Source organism: Candoia aspera, chromosome 3 (assembly GCF_035149785.1).
Source record: "Candoia aspera isolate rCanAsp1 chromosome 3, rCanAsp1.hap2, whole genome shotgun sequence".
Classification (NCBI taxonomy): domain Eukaryota; kingdom Metazoa; phylum Chordata; class Lepidosauria; order Squamata; family Boidae; genus Candoia; species Candoia aspera.
In genome coordinates, this window is record NC_086155.1 from 138,856,165 (window position 1) to 138,880,086 (window position 23,922).

Here is a 23,922-nt window from a genome sequence, read left to right on the forward strand (position 1 = left end):
TGGAAAGTTTTTTTTTTTCTGTCCTGAAAAGCGGAATAAACGTGATATCCTCTTGATCAAACTCGATTCTTGGTGACAGTCTTATTGGCGGAAGTGATTTGCTGTCTTCCAAAATGTTTTTTCTGCTTCCCAATCTAGCCTATAGCCCTGGGGTTTCCTGATAGCCGTCCATCCAAGTACGAAAGATACTGAAGCTATCCACACCAGTGAGATATAGAACCATCCAGTCATCGCTGTGGTGCTAAGAAGTCTGGCTGTGTTAATTATATGTCACAGCCACAATGGTGCTATAAATCACTAGTGCAGATAACCTCAACCTCCAAACCTTGTACAGGGCTTAACTCTATGCCATATATAAGTGGAATGCATTTTATTGGAACTCAGGTAGAAACAATACAAATGGCATACAGGCATTTGGTTTTATGATACAACTCTCTATTGTACACTGCTGAACTATTTAGCATTGGCTCGTATTAAAAGGAATGACAAGAGTGCCTTTGAGAAATAATGCCAATTCTCTGAAGACCCATGTTGAGTAATGGGAGCAAAGAATGGCTATTGACAAAAACTGGACTCTGTTGAAATCAGTGCAAGCTACGTATGAGCTACAAATGCAGTATGGAGTAGGTTTGGAAAGGAAAAAGAAGAGGAGGAGGAGGAGGGAGAAATAACAATTTTTGAAAAGATGGTTTATGTTGCTTCTCCTCCTACTTTACCTGAAAAATAATTCTTATGCTTGCTTTAGTATGATTTCAGTATATTCCAGCACTGAGACAGAAATGTGTGATCTTCCTGAAGAAAAGATGTGGAAGACCAATGAGGGGGCTGAAGAAAATGAGAAGGATGGACCTGGGGCTGAAACAAGGGTCCATAGAGAACGAGAGGTCTGGGAGTAAAATGTCAGATAGAGCAGACCAGCAAGTATGTGACAGGAATGATGCCACAGGCTAGAGAAAGAGTGAGTCTTCAGGAGAGCTGAAAGACTGAAATGGTGGCACCAGAGGAATGATTATGCAGCAGGAGGAGCAATATAAACAATGTTATTGCCCTTTTTGTGCTCATTCAAAATCCATCCCATGCTTTTGGGAAGGCCATGTATAGAGTTCAAGTTTGCTGAGATGTAAAGGGGAAGCAAGAGGACATCGCTATGCCTCTCGCCTGACAGCAGATTATTATTATCTCACCCAAATGCAATGTGCACTGAAAAACTGGAAGTCTTATTATCATTTCCTGCCCACCAATCTCTGCTGTGCTTTCTTTGGAATAGCTTCCAGAGTCAGAGGTTCCTGACCACAGAGGCTGGTAGCAAGGAGGGGGGAATTTGATGTTTGATTTTTCCCCTTGAAGGTTGGAGCGACATCAGACAAAGTTTAAACATAGCCAGGGGGAGTGATTTTATGTGCTTGCAAAAATGCCTGAATTTTGCTCACATAAAATCCTCTTCATGTCTCTAAAGGTGCAAATTGTAATGCATGTGTATCAATCTTCATGCATAATAGGACAGCTTATATAGCAAGTTACATTCTACAGGTTATTCACAGATATTGTGTTGTAGTTACACATAACTCAGAACATGCAGAATTAGGATATGCTATATCAAGCATCATTTGCAATGCCTGTATAATGAAGTTTACCATATATACACTATAATGTGCAATATGCTGTCTCTTTATAGCATCCATATATATAAATATTTTATAGAAGACTGGGAGTACAGCACAGGCGGTGTGCATCAAGATCCTTTAACAACAGTAATGAATTACAGAGAAGAAATTATGAGCTTGATAGTCCCAGGACAATTTGATGATGCTGATGCTGATGCTGATGCTTCAGACAGGTAATGTAGAAATGAGCAGTTTAGATGATTTTCAGATTACACAAACCAACTGAGTTTTGCTAGGTAAATCTTGCTTACTTTCTATTCATCGTTCTTGTCCTTTATTATCAGAGACTGGTCCCAGTTGTCTTCTACACATTTAAGAAAACAATTACTTAATTTGCTATGTTTGCAAAGAGTTATTACAGTGGCGTTAAAACAGTAGATAAAAACAGTAGTATTATTGAAACATTAAAGATTCAATAACCAGAAATGCTTGCACTTGTCATCTTGGCATTTATGCTATTTGCCTCCTGCATCCTTATGGTGAGGAAGTTAACTATTATTCTGTCCTTTATTAAATCTATGTTCTGTTTTTCATAAAGAATCAGAGACAATGCATACAAAAATAAAATCCCTTAAACCAGTGTTTCTCAACCTCAGCAACTTTGAGAGATGTGGACTTCAACTCCCAGATTCCCCAGCCAGTAATTCTGGGAGTTGAAGTCTGCATCTCTTAAAGTTGTTGAGGTTGAGAAACTGTGCTTTAAACAAAGCTCTTAAAACCCTAAACCACCAAAAATCCAGTCAGGTTTGAGCTATAAATGTAATGAACTGTTCAGGAAAATGAGGAATAAAACTTCCCTTTCCACTAGAAGGACCCAGAAACCTGGGTGAAGAGATATGTGTCAAGTGGTCATCTGAACTGAATTCCAATAAGGAATTATGTAAAGAGTATGTCATTAGATCTTGGAGTCAACAACAATCAACAATGCCTCCATCTTCTCAGAATTCAGTTTTAGGTTATTGACTCTTATCCAAATACTAGTCCAGTCCCTGTACTGTCTTACCTGATTCAGGTGGAATAGATAGAAAGAGAGAGATGGCTATTATAGCATACAAATGGTCCCTTGTTCCAAATCCTGAAATATCTTCCTCCAGCAGTTTGTTATAGATCAACAGGGCACAAATTGAAGCCTAGGTCTGCCTATAGTTTCTGAAAACCTTGGATACATCCACCAAAGCATCATTAAAAGTTGCCACCAATATATGGGTGGCTATGCTAAATTAAATGAAAAAATATACGATTTATATTAGTATGTACCATAGAATTGCAGATTGTGTCGCACTCTGACTCCAATCAGACCTAGCCAATATGATTAAAGGTTGGGGAGTGAGACCTAGTGTCCAGCAATGGAGAATTTTTACATCCCCCAACTTTTAACTTAGGAAAAGGAAGTTTAGACAGATAATTGTGTTATACTGCTGGCTTGCTGATAGGTTCATGCACCTTCAGGCCCATCCCTTGGTGTCCACTAGGCACCATGACTCATCTGACCTTTTAAATACATTTTTAGCTAAAATAAAAAATAAAAAGGAAACTAGCACCAATATCACCCTGTTTATTTGCATCAATGCTTTTGAATTTAATAAAGTTCCCACTGGGATTGTAAGAAGTATCCCAGGAGAGTTACTGTCTTCTGACAAATGGGTATTTTGTGACTAGCTATGCCCACTGTAGCCCCCTTTTTGTGAATGTGCCCATTGTGTGCTGTCTACATTGTTTTGATACACTATGGAATCAGTTTATTAAAAGTTTACTAAATATTCTTTGAAAAAAAATAGCGAACCCTCACAGGTTGTTCAGGCATCTCAGCAGGAGAAGGTGGTCGTTAAAATGCAGCAGTCACATCTGAATGAGGAAGCAGATGTGGATGAATTTGATGAGAGCTCTGAGGATGAGGAAGATGGATGGGATTGGGATGACGATATAGGGAAGCTGACGAAGCGAAATCCTGTGGCTGGAGGAAGAAACCTACAGGTAAGCAGTGTGTGTAATAAGTGGATTTCTGTAACACTTTTAGATGAGTTTGGCCTGATTCGTGTAGACCACTGAATTACAATATGCCTGTAGTCTTGTTTTGGCTTAGTACAAATGTTAGCATAACATGATTTCAAAACCAGGCCACTATCCTGGGTTACTGCAATGTGTGAATTCAGTCTTTAGATGCTAATGTGTTAAGCTGTTCGCTACACTTGTGGGCATTTTAATTTGAAGCTTTAAAATTATTTTATAGGAAAGTCGTTACAACACATTGGTCAAGTTGATAGTTTGAATGCTTAAGTATTCCATTTTCTCTTGAGTACCAAAAAATGTCATGGCATCTTGCAGAGACTAGCAGATTGTTTCAGGAGTTTTTGTAATTGTTGTTTCTTTAAAAATATATCATATTAATTGCTGTAATGTGTGGTTCACCATCACACACATTAAGTATGTGATGGTGAACCATAGCTTAGTGCTACTTGTACAAATGGCAGGGGGCCCATGCAAAGAATGGGCTTGAGCACTTCCTTCTCTTGTCCATTCACACAGCCCAGAGGAAAAGTAAGCCAGAATTATGTTTCATTTTAGCCTATTCTGGCTTGTTGTTATGTGCAAAACAGATTGTTGTTTAAAATAAACTAGTTTAAGAAGCCAACTAAACAGTCCAGAGGTTTTGATTGGTTAGTGATTGTGCCTATATTTTATTTTATACCCCAATTCCTTGATGTGCATGTGTTGCCAACCAACTAATTGATATAGAATTCTGATCCATTTTTTCTGGCCACACAGGGAGCAAAAAGGGAAAAGGAGATGCATCTGCCAAAATCTTTAGGTTCCCTTCCACTGGGTGCATTTTATTATACTATGGCTCAGAGCTAAAATCAGTGCAAAAATCTCACTGCATTTAGCCTTGCAAAAGTTAAGGTACATGCCTTACGATACTTCCTGCATTTGATGAAATGCTTTTCTTATGCAAGGTGGTACAAATGCTTATGTTCCTATGGCCTTAATCCTGTCTGATGGATCTGGATGGGCCACAGGATTGTGCATATCCTCCTTCTCTAGTGAGATTCCCCACTCAAACTTGCTCATGGTTAAAGTTTACATCAGCACTTGACTGTACATGCTAACTAAGGTTTGTAGGCCTGAGGAATTTGCACATAACAGGGATAGTGCTGGGGACACAATCATGCAACTGGTATGTTTTTTTACTGTTTCTCAAGTTAAGAGTCTGCCAAAGTGATCTGTGCATTTAGAATGGCTATTTAATGGAATTGTAGTTATATAACATCTTTTTTTTCAGGCAAATAAACAGATTCCCAGCTGCAATGCAGCCAAAATGTCTACTCCTACAGATAAAGCACTAAGAAAGTTTGAGAATAAAATCAATCTAGGTAAGTGACCCTTTAGAATTCTAGGATTCCAGAAGGGCTGAATCAGGCATTATTTTTAATAGCTGGAATTCAGTGGATTAATGTGTGTTGTATTTGTCCTGTGAATGTGTTAAAATGACTCTGGAAGTCATTTTGGGAAGAAACCCTTTTTGATTTTTGTTTGCGTCTGTGACAAAATAAAGTTTTGGCTCGTCAACAATAGACTTTTAGTCTCCTGTTCCACATTTCCAATCATATTTTACTAACAACTAAAACTCGATTAAAAAATAATGAAACGAAGAGGGTCATCGTGCACAAATACCTTTCAGGGCAGGCCTGTCTACAGTGTGTCTCAGCTTCTCTTTTTCTTTTATCAGCCATATCTTTCCCTAAAGAGGAAGAAGGGATAGGAAAACACTGCAATTTGCAGAATATAGATGAAAAACAAACCACACCTTTCATTCCTTGGCTTCTCTCCTTTAAGTCAAGTCATTTGAATGAATAATCTAGCCCCTAAGGATTCTTGGTCTATCGTGAAATAATAATATAATCTCAAATTCCAGTGGAGAAATTTTAATAAGATGATGGATGAAGGAGGAAGAGACAAAAGATAGGTAGCATATAAAATGATTTATTCTCTAGCATGGGCTATGCAGTTCTAATGAGAAGATTCATACTTAATATGTTTTGCTTATCCTAGAGTGGAGTGTTGTCCAAGGGTCATATGAAGACCTGATACATTTTTGGGGGAGTGTTTTAATGTTACCTTTGAAACCTGAGAGAGCCTGGCATGGGATGGGAAGTTCCCAGTGAAGTGCTGTTAATTTGATGGGCAGTGTTGACCTATTCTTGAAACACAACTTAGTGCAGAAGCAGAGCTGTTCTGTATATAACCAGCTAATACATTCCAGCATGGGATAAATAAAGTATAAATCAGGGAGAGATTCCTTTTATAGCTGGAAGGAAGTTATCTTCTATATCTATAGAAATATGTATTGATGCTGTTTCATGAGGGATGATAAGGTAGTCCTTGCATTGGAAATTCTGGTGTTTCAGGACAGAGAGAGGCACTTTTATAATCCTGCTACCTTGAAAAAGCCTTGTTGCTAATTAAACCTGGAAAATAACTGGTTAGGATGTCAAATGGGTATTTCTATTATTGCCCATTTTTTGTTAATACTCTTCCCAACCCCAACACACTGTCCTGTCTCTTCACATGCCATAGCAGGTTCTGTCTTCTCTTTCTCTGAGTAACTGTAATCTTCTAAAAAGTCTGTGTGGGGAGATGTTTTGACCTACAGTACAACTCCCATCAGCTGATGCAGCTGTGATCAATGAGCAGAGAAGGTAAGAGTCGTAGGTGAAAACAGCTTAAAGGATCCAGCTTGGAAAAAGCTGCTCTCAATTCTTCTTGCTCTGGGACCTGTGCACTTTGTTGTTACCAGTGACCATGTTACAAACCATGGAGCCCCTTCAGTCTCAGCGAGGAGGGTATAACTGGTCTCTTTAAAACTTCTCACAGAGTCCCAAGAAGTTGCAGGTGCCTGCATGAAAATAATGCAACTGCCTTCTCTTTTCCATATGCATTTTATATGGACAGTGTCAGATGGACCCTCTCAGCTCCCGCCTTTATATCCATATTATTGCCACTTGTGACTAGTACAGTAACTGGAAGCTACATTTGTATAAATGGATTTAGGACTGCTTTTGAACCCTCTGGAACAGCACCCTTGTTGGAGGGTGGGAAAAGGGGACAGGAACTTTCCAGACATGCACAATTCTTTTCTATTTCCACTGATAATTAATATAAACAGTACAGTGGCCTTAATATGACAGACTCTGCATACACCGGGGTTCCTCGACCATGGCAACTCTAAGCTGTGCAGACTTCAACTCAAAGCTGGCTGGGGAAATTCTGGGAGTTGAAGTCCACACAGCTTAGAGTTGCCAAGGTTGAGGAACCTGACATACAGGGTTCTACACAGTCAATATCAAATGGCACTTTTTACAGTGTCTTCTTGGTTGCATTCCCTTCCTCCCTCCCTCATGGAGCTCCTTTCTGTGCCTTCACTTCTGTGCCTGCTTCTATCCTAGGGAGGAGGACAGGAAGGCAGAAAATAACTATTTTCTGGGCTTCCAGGATTCCACCACCATGGTCAAACTGTCCTCACTGCCATCGGGTCTGTTCTCCAAAACCATCCCACCAGCCAGCTTGCTCAGCAGATCCCTCTTTGAGGTCCTGATTACTCTTGCTGGGTCCCCAACTGCAGAGTCCTCCTCCTTGGTAGACCCAGTGTCACCACGGCCATACACAAACAATTCCAGGGATACTCAACAACCTCCTTCTCCATTACTTAATGCTTCTACCCTTTTATATGTTTACAGCTAGAAAACAGATGCTTTAATTAGCATCAAGCTTCTTGGTTTCTGCATGGCATTGATTTTGGCCCACAAAAACCCCTTGATATCACTGCATCATCCCAAGCTCACAACCTTCCACAATCCTCCCAGATTTCAAGCAGCCCCAATCCTGTTCTCTGTTAAACAAGCCTTGAAGAACTGACTTTCCCCAGGCTTTGGACTAGGGGAAAAGGAGTGAGGACTCCCTCTGATATGGCGTTACGTCTGTTTCATCAGGATGACCCTCTCGCTTTCTTCCTCTCTGACGTTCTTCTGTATTTTGGGGGTTTTAATTGTGTACATTTCCCAGAGACATTGAGAAGTTGGGTGGCTTTAGAAATGTAGGGGAAAAAACAGACAGACATATATGCAGTGAAAACAGTGCTGACTTTAAGTGTTGCAGAATGTATTGCTTGTTTTCTAGAGGTACGTTCACAGTGAAATAACGCACATTGTTTTCTGACAGCAGTGTTGAAGCTGTTTTTAAAGAGTGGGATGTATGTGTGTGTTTTCCAGACAAGCTGCATTTTGCTGATTCTGTTATAAATAAAGTTACGGAGAAGTCTAGGCAAAGAGAAGCAGATATGTAAGTAAGCTGGATGTGCAGAAAGAAATGTTAAAGAATTTTTAGCTGTTACAGGCAGTCCTCAGTTAATGACCATTCGTTTAGTGACAGTTCAGATTTACAACGGTGCTGGAGAAACCAACTTACAACCGGTGCTCACACTTAAAACCATTGCAGCGTCCCAGCAGTCACGTGATCACAATTTGGGTGCTTGCAACCAGTTTGCATTTATGACCGTCACAGCATCCTGTGGTTACATGATTGCCATTTTCGACCTTCCTGGTTGGCTTCTGGCAAGCAAAATCAATGGGGAACCATGTGATTTGCTTAACGACCACGTGATTCACTTAATGACCGTGGTGCTTCGCTTAACAGACACCGCAAAAAAGGTTGTGAAATTGGGTCATTCACTTAATGACCGCTTCGCTTAGCAAATGAAATTCTGGTCTCAAATGTGGTCATTAAGTGAGGACTACCTGTACTTGATTGGCATGGGTTTGTAGCACACTCTTAAAATTAATAGATTGATTAATTTATTAATCTTTTCAGGGAGATGGGTTGTGATAAAATTTGAAAAATAAATAAATAAATATTATGTTTTGAAATATAATGTTACGTTCTAAGAGGTCTGCAAAATTAACACTGCAGTCCTGTGGATGCCTCCTTAGAATCTTTTGCCTGGAACTGATCCTCTAGGACTTTGCATGCATTCCTTAAAAGCGAGACCACTGTCAGATTGGTCTGATAAATTAGGTTACTTCAGATTTTGTTTTGGCATGTTCCTATGTTATGGTGATACTGTTTTATGATCCTGAAAACCACCCTAAAGCTGCTGTATTGAAGTCTGTATGAAGTTCCATGGTTTTAATCGTGGGAGAATGTTTAGCTTTTATGTCCTGTTTTTCTGGCCAGAATATTTTCATACTGCTATCGTATTGCTTAAGTGTTGAGGTATTTATATTTTGTTCTGGCACAATGGATCATGAAGTATTTTGTTTCTACTAGGTACCGGGTGAAAGATAAATCAGACAGGGCAACGGTAGAACAAGTAAGTAATGTGAATTACCGATTGTAAAAAAATTTATTGTCAGAATTCAGAGTATTTATCCTTCAAAACGAAAACTGTTCAGCTAGCTTTGTTCTTTAACAGCAATGCATATCATTGTAGTGTTAATGTGGAACCTCTCCTTCTCCATTACACAGTTAGGCTTTATTTAGATGTGTTTTCTCCATTTTATCAGGTGATTCCAAAATCCTATCTGAGAGTGCTTAGAAACTTTTAGCACACTGCTGGTGCGATGCTGGGGGGGCAAAATGAAGGTGAAGAGGTGTCTGCTTCCACTTCACATTGATAGGCACTCTTGGACCATGCTCTGACATCACCATCATCATCATCATCGTCATCGTAGAATACCCTCAGAAGCTGATAGGGGACTAGAGTGGGGGTCTGATGTCAAGTTTTACTCTCCAACTTCATGATCATATCTCTGCCTTTGGAGGAAATATCAAAAGACTTCAGATGCTCTATTAAAGGTCATAGAATTGTAGACTGCCAATAATATAAACCATGATTAATCGGTTGCTTTAAAAAATTGCTTCAGTTGAAATAATACTTAGCCTTTAAGGACAACACATTTATACGTGTGTTTGTGTTTCTCCGTATAGATGGTCCTCACTTAACGACAATAATTGGGACCAGAATTTCTGTCGCTGAGCGACGTGGTCATAAAGCACAGGTTGTTAAATGAGGGTGTCACATGGTTGCCATTTGTGACCTCCTGCCAGCTTCCCCACTGTCTTTGTTTGTCAGAAGCTGGCAGTGAAAGTTGCAAGTGGCAATCGTGTGACCACGGGGATTCTGCAACAGCCACAAGTATAAGAACCGTCATAAGTACCACTTTTTCAGTGCTGTTGTAAGTTCGAACAGTTGTTGAATGAGTGGTCATTATGAGAGGACTACCTGTATTTCTCTGTAATTTCTTATACAGACAAGTATGGATAGAAACACATATTCATTCACAGAGTTGATGTTTCTCAGCACACTTCATGAATCCAGCAATGTAGGCCCCATTCTATAAAGGCTTGTGATGTAGTCAAGTGTATAAGGTTTTGTTCATACATGTTAGTGAAATGCTATTTAAACTTTAAAGCATTTGCAGACTAAAGATTTGCAAAAAAAAAAAAAAAAAGTTGGAAAAAGGTTGGTACAAACTTTATAGGAGAAAGTCCTGGATCAGAATAAATAGGCCTTTCTTGGGGTTTCAGCTTGAAAATGATTTATCCACATCTTTGTAAATAATGAATTTGTTCATGTGTATGTTTTGTCTTTCTAAGGTCCTGGACCCAAGAACACGAATGATTCTATTCAAGATGCTTAGCAGAGGTGTGATATCAGAGATCAATGGTTGTGTCAGCAGTGGAAAAGAGGTTGGCTGAACCTATAGTTTGCTAAAAGTAATTGTGCAAAGCATTTTAAAAAGAGTGTGATTTGTATTACCAGCATTCTATAAACTTCTGAAAAGTCATTTTGGCACAAAGAGGCTCCCTTCTTCTGTATAGGGACTGGGAAGGATTTATAGATACCTAAGGGTTAGCTTTGAAAGATTAAGCTGCAGCAAGGCTTGGACTTGAATGCACTGAGCTTCTCTCAGTTTCAGTTGCAGGGCAAAAGGCTCAGAAGAGACCCTCCCTAATTTCTTGGGCTGTAAAGGGAATTGGGAGAAGAGATACACTGTCAGACTTGCAAGATTCTGTTAATGTAACCTTACAGTAAAGTAAAATTAGCTCACCTGGCTATGTTTCCTGTCTGGTCTACCTCACAAGGCTGACATGAGGAGAGAGAAGCTTCTACCTCCATACTTTTTGTGTGGTTAATTAAACGCCTTCTAAACTTCTCCTAGTGGTAGCTGATTTTAGTTTTACTGTGATTCTTTCTTTTAGCACTTAGGTGTAGTTTCATGAGCTGAGTCCTGGTCTGAGTCCTCATAACCCAGAGCTTAATGCAATCTGACTCTGTATTCTAGGCTTTTTAAAACAAAAATATTGCCTTTGATGTCACATCTGACTTGAGGGCTACGCAGGCAGGCTATCCCTTTGATAAATAATGAGATATTGGAATAATGCTTTAGAAGACTATCTGATGTGGGATGCAGCAACATAATTTGCAGAATTACAATTTGTATCTGTCATTGAGATGAGTGCCTTTTTTCATTCAGGCAGTTCTGCACCGAACCAAGGACACAATCCAAACAGTGTTTTGCGCCTGTGGAAATAAGCTTACAAAATCAGAGAACCATTTGTCCCTCCATACATGCATGATAAAGAAGTATTTGTTTCATGTCATTAACCCTGTGCCATATTTTTATAGGAGTTACACATCCATATGCAAACTCTGCAAGTGTGGTCATCTTTTTTTCCATTTACTTCTGTTCATGGTTCATCTGTTTGGGAAGCTGGTTAGGGATTTAAAGTATTAGCAGAATATTGTTGGTACCCCTGTAATCTTTAAATTTAGCCTGGACAGCTGGTGATTCATGGGTCATGCATCTGGCCCTAAACAGTCCTCCTATTTTTGCAGCCCAGGAGAAGCCAAGATTTTTCAGAGTACCTTTGACTCGAACTATTATGATATACAGTAGATCTCAAAATTAACCCTAACCCTAACCATAAATTACGTTCAATGAACCACAATGGCTAGATTCATTAAATCAACTCAAACATACCACAATGTGAACACAGCCAGTGATCCAGATAAACTGTATTTCAAGTCTATACAATGTAGCAATTAGTTGAAACAGAGTAATTAATCAATCATTGGTTGACTTCTCATATAAAATATGGATATCTATATATTGATCCATTCTTACTATACTTTTTTGTATTTTGCCAGGCTAACGTGTATCATGCCAGCACTGCAAAAGGCGAGAACAGAGCAATAAAGATTTATAAAACTTCTATTTTGATGTTTAAAGATCGGGATAGATATGTGAGTGGAGAATTCAGGTGAGTGTGTGTTGCATACTTGCTTCTGGATTTTACTTGTCTTTTTTTTAAACAAAAGTAAATATTCCATTTCCCTCTTGCCATTCCAAGGTTTCGCCATGGATACTGTAAAGGAAACCCAAGGAAGATGGTCAGGACATGGGCAGAAAAAGAAATGAGGAATTTAACCAGGTAAGAATTTACCTTCTTCTATTTTCATCTTGACTTTCACTTTTGTACAGGATTAGGGGATGAACTTAATCTTCTGGAAGTTAAATAATAGAATTACAAGTTTTTAAGAAGCAAAATATTCAGAAGATGCCATCTTTTCAACCACTTATTCAGAGCAATGTTGGAGTGCCTTGCTCCAGGATTCCTGCTGATCCCCAGAATGCATATGGTCTTTAAAAAGCAAAACAATTTGAATATCTGTGTTTCCATTTTTACAAAATGTTAAAAAAGAAAACGATCCTTTTGTTTTTCTTTTCTAACATGCACAAATGATCCACATTCAGAAATCAGTTTCTGCTCTGACCACGGGGCTGACATGTTCTTAGCAGTTCCCAATATGCTTCTTAAAAAACGGGTCTGGATTTGTTCAAGTGAGGTAGCTATTGTAAGGCCCCACTGTTCCATGCTATAGGTAAGCACTGGGATTATTTTTGCCCTAAATACTTTCAATATGGGGGGTCAAGGTACATGGGTAATTGTAATTAAATAATTTATATAATTTTTTGATTCTTGCCTTACCTCAGCTTCTTTTAAAATGATTTGCCCATGACTTTGCTGTGTTGGTAAAGGCCACTCCTAAACAGGTGAAAGAATTCACTTGTTCAATAGGCTCCCCATCCAGCTGCCAGTTAGATTTCACACTTTTTTGCTAAATACCATCATTTATATTTGGTTTTATTGAGAACTGAGAATGCAGTAGGTATTTAGCTTTTGCAACAGTCTTCTCAGGTCTATTTGAGAATGTGCCATTAGAACCATATTGTCAGCATATAAGAGAATATTAATAAATTTATCATGAATCTTTGCCATATGAGTGTCTGAAGCATACAGGAATCCTGGAATATCATTGACATAGAGGTTAAAGAGCATTGGGGCTGGAATACAGCCCCATCTAACACCTTTATGGGTAGGTATGCCCTGAGTTAGAGAACCATTTATACCCATACGCACTTTCCAGTGGGTGTTTGAGTAGAGGGCCTTAACCAGGAATAAGAGTCTGGGCTCCATGTTTAAGGTGGCCAGTTTCCTCCAAAGAATCTTTCTGCTCAACCAGTTCATGTTAACCCTTGGGAAAAAAAAGAATTGTTTATGTTTTTAAATTGAAGCACATACTCTGATTTCACATTTTAAAAATCTTTTACACTGAAAAGGAAGGAGGCAACTCTGCCAAAGACTTTGGGGAGAAAGTAATTATTTGTTTGGTTAACACTTTACAAACAAAACTTTATATTTGGCCTCTAGGCATGAGAATGAAAATGAAAGGTGCCCAGCAAGACGGGCAGTGCTTGTGAGGCTGTCTTTATGTATTTTCTTGCTTTATGTATTTTTTGACTAAATTGTGATAAGATCAATATTGTTTGACTAAATTGTCTCCTGAGTTTCTCAAGCTCTTTTCTGCACATTGGTCTTTTCCTTTATATAGATGCTATGAAATATACCAAATAATAGCAGTTTTGTCTTCTTGGTTTCTTGCTTGGTAGGTTACATACGGCAGAAATTCCATGTCCGGAACCCATTATGCTAAGAAGTCATGTCCTTGTGATGGGCTTTATTGGCAAAAATGATATGTAAGTATATTCAAATGTTATGTGGCTGGGTTCAAATTTTGTGTTAAGCCATGATTTATTTTAATTATGATTTGTTAGGCAAACCATAGTGGCCAGTTTCACACAGTAAGCTAAAAAAACATGATTTACAGATTCATGCACTTAGAGGCACATTCCCACATACTTCTTTAGAAGGTATTTAAGAAGCGTAGCATGGGAAATTGCTATATAGGAATTCCAGTATTTATTTATTAGTATCTTCCATTGCATAGGTCAGTGTTCCTCAACCTGAGCAACTTTAAGTTGTGTCGATTTCAACTCCCAGAATGCTGGCTGGGGGAGTTCTGGGAGTTGAGTCCACACAGCTTAAAGTTCCTGAGGATGAGAAACAATGGCATGGCTTTATAGAATCAAAGCTTCAGTAGAGTTGTCCCTTTAGTACATTTCTCAGTTCTAGCACACCTAGTTAGAGGTACCCACTGCTGATCAGTACTGTACAATTTTCCCAATGTAAGCAGATAGGTTATCAAAGTAGTAATCTGATAGTTACCAGAAGTTGTCTTGTGGTTCCTTGTTTCCAGAAGGGTTTTCTGGTATGGAAAAAAGAGTGAAAGAAGTAAGCAAAAAGTAGCAAATAAAATAGTATAGAGCTGTTCCTACACTTGGCATGCACACACTTACACACTTCACACACATACATAGCTTACACAAAGAGCTCTGTCTATTTGATCACCTAAAGAAATACTGGTTTCTGACCTGCTGGTTCTCATCAATCTTGTCATGGGATACTGTTGTAATTTTAGAAAATAATTTGGGGAGGGGTCGAGCTGTTACTGATCGTGGAAGCTGATGTCCTGACTCTTGGTACTTTTATCCATCACTTATATATTGATCTCCTAGTTTATGGCACAGGATTGTTTTAGTCCACCCTAGCATGTTTTTCATTTCTATGTACCTGTGGGTTCAGATGGACTTCACTACACTTGAGTATTCACCATATAATTCATTAAGCTCATTATCCATCATGTTCACTAGAAAAGGTTATCCGCTGGGCAAGCCTGCAGAGAGGTCCCACTCTGTAATGATTGCCTATCCTAAAACACCATCAGACTCATGAACAGGTTCATAAAGATATCTGATTTATTAAAGAATAGTATGCAGGATCACAAAGAAAGCTGAGAATGGGAAAAGCACGCCAAATGCAAACTAAAAAACCCTCGGTACAAACGAGATCCCTCCCCCTGTAGAATCTTCCCAGGCTCACAATCCCAGGTGCTCCTAACGACTTCTGCTGGTGTGGTGGAAAAGTCCTTGAGCAGAGCACATAACCCAAACACATGCCATTGAAACGAACACAGATACAGAGCTTGGCACAAGGTTTCCCAGCAGCTCCCTCCCAACAGAAACACGCGTCAGCACCATGGCATGTGAAACGTTACTATGTACAGTACACATTGAAACAGTGAACATGACACACTCCATTCTCTGGTTCAGTTAGCTCTAGTTTCTGTATGTCCAAAATACCCTTCCAACACCCACCCAACCTGGGTGTTTATTCTGCAGGATGGTGCCACAACAAAGAATACTCTCTTCCCTATCACAGTTGAGTGAATATCAATAAGCTATGGTACAGTTAACAGATTATCTTCTGCTGGGCAGGACTGTGTGGAAGTCAGCTGTTTGTTGGTTGATCTGGACCTGAGCTGCTTAGAGCCTTATAAACTAGCAGTACTTAGAAATGTCTCTATGGTTAACTGGTAAACAGTGCAGAACCTTCCATAACAGATGTAGTATTTGTGCAGAAACAGACTGAAATGAGTAACCTAGCTGTAGCATTCAGCACAATCCACAGTCTCCACACTGCTCCGAAAGGGAAGTCCAATTAGAGTGTATTAAAGTAATCCCATTTTGAAGTTATCAGTGTGCAGGCAATAGCAATGTGCAGAATGTTTTGAATCTGCATTGTCTCGGATTTAAAACATCCTGTCCCAAATTCAAGAGCATTATTTCAGATGCGGAATAGCAATGGGCTGATTCAGTCAGCCTGAAACATTTCTGAAATTATTAAAACAGCCCATTTCAAATGGGAAAGCAATTGCTTTCTTCACTTCGTTGTGCATTGTTTGTGTAATAGTATCATTACACACATGGACTAAATTATGGCATATAAGTAAGTTTTTTTTTTTAAATGCGTGTCTGGCTTCCTTTGGATGCAAGAGAAATGTCTGGAAGTCCATTTTGTCTGTTGCATCTGAAGTCCTATTTAATGGGTGTCTATAAAATTGACTCACTGCACATAGGCTCAAGCAGGTAGTGTAAGGCTCTGATTGTGGTATGTGTGAGGCTTGGTCAGAAAGCAGATACCTTGTGCAATTAGGAAAGCAGGTAAACTGATGCACCAGGATTAGATGTAGGGATGTGAAAATTGAGAAAAATAAGAGAGTTTTTCACTCCCCCCCCCAAATGTTTTGTTTTTCCCTTGTGCTTCATACCTCTGCTTATGTGGGAGTTTGTTTTGGCTTTATACAGCTCTCCTTACTGAAAGAGAGCAATTGCAGTATTTAAGGAGAGGGACAGTTGGAGAGACATATAAACATTGTATTCTTTGTTTCTTTTTTCTTTTGCTCCAAGGCCTGCTCCTTTGTTGAAAAATGCCCAGTTATCAGAGTCAAAAGCCCGGGAGTTATATCTGCAAGTCATACAGTATATGAGAAGAATGTACCAGGATGCCAAGCTTGTTCACGCAGATCTCAGTGAATTTAATATGCTGTATGTTTTGCTTCTGTTTTTGTTTCGCAACTTTAACATTGGTACTGGAGACTTATTTGCATAATGACTAAGAACTGGGGAGGGGGGTTACAGTTCTCCCCTCAAGGTAAAGTGGGAATTGTTCAGGTTTTCCTACAGCAGAGGGAGGACATTCTGCAGCTGGTATCTCTCTCTCATTCACCCCAGTGTAAGACTAGAAAAGATCCCAACATCTCTGGGAAGAGATAGCTACCTTGCTGTGGAGAACACACTGTGAGTTCCACCTACCATCCTCATGGTCAGGTTCCATCACATATGCTTTGAATATCAGGATCCCCCAAGGATTAGTGGGATTGCAGGGAAGGGATATAGTTTTGGGGGCCAGTTGGTGTTGCTGTCTGGGACCCTTGCTGGATTCCCAATGTAATTTGCTCAGACAGGTGGGGCTGAGGCTGAGCCACTGTGCTACTGTGTTGTGGATTCCCTGGGCACATTCTGCCCTGAGAGATGTCACAGTTTCCTCTGCCCAGAACAGGGTTATGCAGTATTAGTTTTCACATGCAGGGGCGAAGAACAGTTCACAACTGAACTGCTGCACAACTGAAGAAGCATTCTTTAGCTATCCAGCCCAGACTCACAATCAAGTTAGCCAGAATTGCACATCATCTCACTTTGCAAAGATCCAAGTTTAAAGATTTTAACTTTTGGAAAATTTTGGAAGTCAGTCCAAATCTAGCTAGCCCTGGATTTCAAAATCACATATTGGGAATAGGTTCTTCCATTATCCACCTTCTAGCATTTCTTATACATGCAGAACAGAATGGCAGAACAGGGTGACAGGAATATGAGTTGAGACCAAGCAAATGCCTCAAACATATTTGCCTCCTGTCTGTCCACCTCTTCTTTCAAACTGACTTGCCAGATTGGCATTATTTGATTAGAATGGCAGATTCATTATAGCAACTAAAATTTTATGGCCCTCACTCTTCCAGATGGTCTCCAAATACTTTGATGTTTTCTGAAAATGCTATAATGGATATAAGATATTTGGAAATAAATGTACAGGGAGTCCTTGTTTAACAACCATTCATTTAGTGATGGTTTGAACTTATGACAGCGCTAAAAAAACCAACTTATGACAGGTCCTCGTACTTATCGCATTGTCCCTGTGGTCACATGATCGCAATTTGGGGAATTGGCAACTGATTTGTATTTATGACCATCGCAGCATCCCTGCGGTCACATGATCACCATTTTCGACCTTTCCTTTCAGCTTCCGGCAAACAAAATCAATGGGGGACCATGTAATTTGCTTAATGACATGTGGTTTGCTTAATGACTGCCACCAAAAAGATCATAGAATGGGGTCCAGATTCGCTTAACAACTATATCACTTAGTGACCAAAAGTCTGGTCCCAATTGTGGTTGTTAAGCAAGGACTACCTGCATTGTATTGTATTGCTGTTTTCCCTTTTTCCAGGTATCACAGTGGACAGGTATATATTATAGATGTGTCCCAGTCTGTGGAGCATGATCACCCACATGCTTTAGAATTCCTGAGGAAAGACTGTGCCAATATCAATGGTGAGGAGAAGATAATATTCTTTGTGTGATTTAGCTACTAAATAGAGCTGATCATATTTAAACTGCATAATTGAACATTTCAATCTTAAAAATAACCCTGACGATTTCAACTAAGGTTTTAATTCTGATGTGCTTGGAGATGGGGTGCTTAAAGATGGACTATCCAGGAAAGCTTTTCGTAGTGCCATCCAAAACTCCTGCCATATAAATGAGCTTCTAAATCTTCTGGCACAAAGTTCAGAAGGTGAATTTGGGGCCATCAAGGTAATAGTAACCTTAACATCATCTTTGTTCTTTCTGGCAGATTTCTTTCATAAATACAATGTTGCGGTGATGACAGTAAAAGAGCTCTTTGAGTTTGTCACCGATCCATCCATTACGAGTGAGAATATAGATGCTTATCTTGAAAAGGTAGGGGGGTTGAAGATTTACCTTCTACAGAAAAGTATTCATATTGAAGATCCATACAGATACTCCTCGTTTAGTGACCACAACTGGGACTGGCAACACAGCTGTTAAGTGAAGTGGTCACTAAGTGAAACCACAACTGTGCTTATGATCCTTTGCTTTACAGACCTGCAAAGGTCATAAATGTGAGGATTGGTCATAAAGTTACTTTTTCATCACTGTTGTAACTGAACAATCACTAAACGAGGCAGTCACTAAGCAAGGACTATGTGTATTGCTTCTAAGTCACTATTTATGAACGAAAACAAAAGTATTTGTTTATTGCAGATAAGAGGAGCTGGCTTTTATGAGACTTTCTACAACATGCTATAAACACCTAACTGATCTTTCCATCTTGTTTATGAAATCTGAAGGATATGGATCTTTTAAAAATGCCCTTTTTCAGTGCAGCTGAAGCCCTTGTATACAGGATAGTGGTGAAACATGCCTGCAGCTGCAGAATTTATCAAAAGCTTATGGCACTATCTGGAATCCAGGGGCATTCTTGGAGATAAAGATGATTTTGGAGGCTGATGATCTGCAGCATCTCCTTCCTAATTTTGTTTTTAAAAAAATTTTTTTTTAAGTACAATGGGTCAGGCAGTCTTGTGGACTTCAAGAAGGCTGTGCAGTGGTTCATTGGTGCCCATAAGCATTGTATTGAGCATTGTACATTGAGAGTTTTAAAGGTCAAAACTGGCATAATATTAAGCAAAAGCCACATTGGGCAAGATCCAATGAATCTGGTATAGAATTTAAATTATGTGTACTGATCTGCAGATTCCAGAAAATATCTGGCCTTCACATTTTGGGCTAGTTGATGTTCACAGACTGCTTTTAATGTACTGCAATATTCTAGTCTGGAAATGATCAGCATGGCTGGCTGATGTCCTTTCTATCTGCTTTAGTAAAGGCACAGCTGGCAAGTCAGCTCAAATTAATACAATGCACTCCCAGTCATGTACCTTACTAAGAATACTAGATTCTTCAGTAATTACAAGACAGCTCCCCCACAGCTTGTCCTTTCTGCAGACATAAGGTCCATGTGCGTTTGCTTCAGACTTAGCAGTTGATTTCCATTTGCCAGTTTTGACTTCTGTATCTTGAGCATTCTGATATGGCACAACCCCATAAACGAAGCAGCAAATTCCTTCAAATATGCTTCAAAGGTCCTGTTTCTCCAGGTCAGCTATGGAGCCATTGAAGGTCTAATGGCAATCAGCTATACAACATCAGAGCTTTACTAAAAGAGACACTAAAACTTGGATGGAAGAATGGCTGCTTAGATGGTTTTCTAAGATTTGGTTCCCAGACCAATAAACAACCAGCTGCAAACTTCTTCATTATTTTTTTGGGGGGCGGGGAAACGGTTTCCTTGCCATATCTACAGAAGACTTAGAAAATTAGAGCATCTCCATCCTAATGTGCATGAGCATATATTTCTTCTTAATTAAACATAGTTTAGTTGCTGGAATTCTTGTAACCCACCCATCTCAGTAAATCTTGCTAAAGAGAACTTGGTGAGAATTGTGCTTAGAAAAGAATCACTTTGGTAAAGGCAACTGTCAGAGAACCTGACTAGCTCTTTTGAGTGAGTTTTCTGATATTAGGAACTTATTTCTCAATATTTTGCAGGTAATGGAGATTGCATCTGGGAGAACAGTAGAAGAAAGGTCCAATCAGAATAATGTGGATGAAGAGGTAAGCTGGTGGACTAAATAAACAAGTCATGTCTCTTCTGAGAGAACCTAAACTATTCATCTGTATTTTGATAGTACTCAGGAGCATTTTTATTTTCAAATGATTCATCAAATGTTTTAGCAGACTCTACTTTTTACAGTCTTCAAAAACTGTGATAGTTCATTTATTCCACCATTATAATTTTTATGTTTAAGCAATTAGGGAAATGCAGTAAAGAATCCATCATGTAAATATATTTTACTGAAATCTCTACTTCCACACCATCATTTTTGTGCTCTTTTTTAGCTCTAAGAAATTATCGTTAGTTTGTAATAGAATTAATATTCTTAAATGGAGGAGTGTAATGTAGTTCATACAAGATGTTTCTTTCTGTGTTGGAATGATTCCAACTACACTTACAAAATGTAAGGAAAAGGACACTTAAATATGTTTCTACTTTTTCAAACATGAATTTGAGCTGATTTACACTTTTTGTTCATCCTTGCAAGCATATGCTTCAGACAGACATGGAGTGAGAGACCTATGATCTGTCTCCTCCTGTCTTAGCTGATTAATAGTAACTGGAGAGAATAGGAGTTAAGCAATTTATAATTTATCAGATTGTGCTTAATTTGCCTTGTTAGGTGTTCAGGAAAGCTTATATCCCTAGGACTCTGACAGAAGTTAAGAACTATGAGAGAGATGTGGACATAATGATGAAACTGAAGGAAGAAGATTCAGCCCTCAGTGCACAGCAAGATAATGTAAGCAATATTGGATTGACCAGACATCAAAAGAAATACGCTTATTTATATGTCTGGAATTGCTTAGTACATCACATTGCATATAGGGTTGGATTCAGACTGGCCTTTCCATGAACATAAGGGCTATGCCCAGAGTCATTGAGAGTTGGGTGGCATACAAGTTTAATATATTACTGTAGTTGGTCGCACAGTCAACCAGATGTTTAGCCTGGTTTTGGCATTTTTATCCACCTATCAAGTCCTTCCAAGGACCTGGGATAGGCAGATGATGTTGGATGATATTAAAAGTATTGTTGCAGGATGGTAAGCTGTTCCAAGTAAAGCTGCCTTTTGCAATTGACCAGTGGTGATTTTGTCAATGCCGATGGGGTTATAGTGGTGCTTCATATGTTTTGGGATTGCACTCAAGGCACCTATTACTACTGGTACTACCTTTGCTTTCTTTTACCACAGTCGTTCTACTACTATTTGCAGGTCTTTTTATTATTATTATTAAACATACTATTGCTATTATTTATAGAAGGACTAGTGTTAAAAAGACACTTCCTTCTGGAGGAAAGTCCCCTTTCTCCCTGTATTCCCTTGAGTTGTCTCTCTTGCTGCCCCAAAGTGTCCCAGAGTCGCAGAGCAGATTTCCAGGAGGCATGCAAGGCTATGGGATGAGGAAGAGTTGTAAAAACCATCCTTTTTTCTTCTTTCTCCAAGACACTGGAGTCAATTTAGTATTGACAATGAAAATAGCAAGCTTGCTATTAAGTGTTTTAAATTATCCTCTCCTCTCCTCATTCTTTTAAGAATGCTATTAAGAATCCTTTGGTCTATAAAAATATTACAGTGATAATCTGAAGTTGTCTTTGGACAGAAGCTCAGAATGTAATGCCTCTAGTCTTAGAAACATGTTGAATGATAATGGCAACAAATAATTTTTGGTGCATTGATTGGTGCTTTCTGTCTCACCAGAATGTAATATAGTGTAATGCTGTATACAGATCAAATCAAATCTTTATTATGGTCATAGACCAGCATAAATGCTGTATACAGCTTTGAGAAATCTATGTTCAGATTGTTTTGCTACTGTTTTGTTTTGCACAGATTCTCTACCAGACAGTGACAGGGTTAAAGAAGGATTTATCTGGTGTTCAGAAGGTAAGATGGTGATACTTCAGGACTGTGTTCTTCAGGAATATTCAGATGATAGATTATGGTTAAACCTTTCCTGAGTAGAGTCTGAATTCAGGATCATGCTAAGCCCAACTACAGAATAGCTTAAAACGATGTGCAAATGCAACCAGAGTTTGTCAATCTAGACATATGTCTAGCTATATTTAATTCTTTAACCATGATTTGGCAGAGCTGGAACAAGCTTGCTGGTCACCTGCCTACAACTGTAACACAAACTTTAATTGACAGCTGTGCATTGGATCTTCTTCCTAGTCTCCAGCTTTCTTGACAAATGGTTCTGTTGTTCCATGTTTCTACAGTTTAGAACTGTTCAACAGCTTAAGGCTGTTTTGCTGCCAAAATATATCTGGTCTTTATGTCAATAATATTGATAAGATGTTCTTTCTCCTCTGTACAATTAGGATTTTGATTCATAAAAATGCAGTGCCCTTTGCACCATATTTTTCTAATCTAATCTAATCTTGCCTCATCAAGGCTTTGAGAGCATGATAGATTTCTAAATTTCTCCGTACATGCTTATTATAGGAGTATTCTGTATTTACTGTGAGATCAGATAAAATCCCATATGTGGGGCAATTTGAGTTTATGAAAGAAATTTGTTGTGTCTGTTAATGGTTCATTCAGACATACATATTGTCCTTTGATAGTCCTTGTGTTTTTAAAAACCAACTTAGAGCAACCTTCCACATTTGGAGTTCTTTGCATGTCTTGGTCTTCAACTTCCAGTAATATTCAGCTATTAAGGGACACTGTGAATGAATGCTGAAGTTCACATACCCAGAGGATCTCTGGCTGAAGGCAAGTTTGAAGAAAAAATTAATTTCTTGGTTTGTTGTAGGTGCCTGCTCTCCTTGAAAATAATAATGATGAGGCAGAATCTGATGATGATGATGATGATGATGGTGGTGATGGTAGCTCTGACAATTCAGAGACATGTTGTAAAGAACAGGAAGACTCGGGGCATCATAAAGACCAACCTGCTGAAACAGGTGTTGATAAAAAGGTTAGTAGGACAGCCTTCTTCAATTGGAGAAAATGGTTTTGCGTGAAGGGGAGGCTGCTTTAAATGCCATGTTCATTGTTACATGAATGTCCTTGCCATTCTTTTGTTCTCTAAAACAGAAGAAGTTGGTCAATTTAGTTTCTCGCTTGGGTCTGGTAACTTGTGGCTTCACTTCCCTTTTCCAGGAAAGGAAGAAAATGATCAAAGAGGCTCAGAGAGAGAAGAGAAAACATAAGATTCCAAAACATGTAAAAAAGCGAAAAGAGAAGATTGCAAAGATGAAAAAGGGAAAATAAATTCTGGTGATCATTTTTAAAGTTTTTCACGATTTAGTGAGTCACTGTTTTGGGGCAGAGTCCATTTGGATACACATCAACAGAACACCACCACAGAGTAAACTGTTACCAGATTTTCTTGCTCTTGTGTGCTCATGCAGAGTCAATAGCTCCCACTAAGAACATAGTACTGTAGAGAAATGAAAACAATTTCATAAGCATATTTTTTAAAAAATCCAGATAAATTGATATAATATACAATTCTTCATTTGGTGGTCTGAACATTCATAATGATGCCAAATTGTACACTAACTCATTTCTTGTTTCATGTTCAATTGCTATTTGGGTAGGTTGACATACATGTGTAAATAATATGTGGGAAGGATAGACATAGCCTTACTCATTTACGCCAGGAATGTGCAGTGGATGGCCCTGCAGACATTGGACCGCACCTCCTAAAATCTCTCTTTCCATGCTGATGAAGGCTGATGGGAATTGGAG

General features: G+C 38.9%; 1 protein-coding gene across 2 annotated transcripts; it reads left to right on the forward strand.

The window, feature by feature from the left end:
* The first annotated feature begins 364 nt into the window (after positions 1 to 364).
* RIOK1 (RIO kinase 1) lies at positions 365 to 23,559 on the forward strand. Of its 2 annotated transcripts, XM_063298870.1 has the most exons (19): positions 365 to 616; positions 666 to 921; positions 1,676 to 1,837; positions 3,443 to 3,638; positions 4,945 to 5,035; positions 7,931 to 8,000; positions 8,985 to 9,027; positions 10,314 to 10,406; positions 11,869 to 11,981; positions 12,072 to 12,152; positions 13,673 to 13,759; positions 16,370 to 16,507; positions 17,967 to 18,070; positions 18,375 to 18,481; positions 20,153 to 20,218; positions 20,842 to 20,961; positions 22,054 to 22,107; positions 22,982 to 23,146; positions 23,332 to 23,559. In XM_063298870.1, exons 3-19 carry the CDS (start codon positions 1,755 to 1,757, stop codon positions 23,440 to 23,442), a joined length of 1,722 nt encoding a protein of 573 aa, XP_063154940.1. In that variant the 5' UTR covers positions 365 to 616; positions 666 to 921; positions 1,676 to 1,754; the 3' UTR covers positions 23,443 to 23,559. The 2 variants fall into 2 exon arrangements, with proteins under 2 accessions (XP_063154940.1, XP_063154939.1); XM_063298869.1 differs by lacking the exons at positions 365 to 616; positions 666 to 921 and having other exon boundaries at positions 1,233 to 1,837.
* The last annotated feature ends 363 nt before the right edge of the window (positions 23,560 to 23,922 follow it).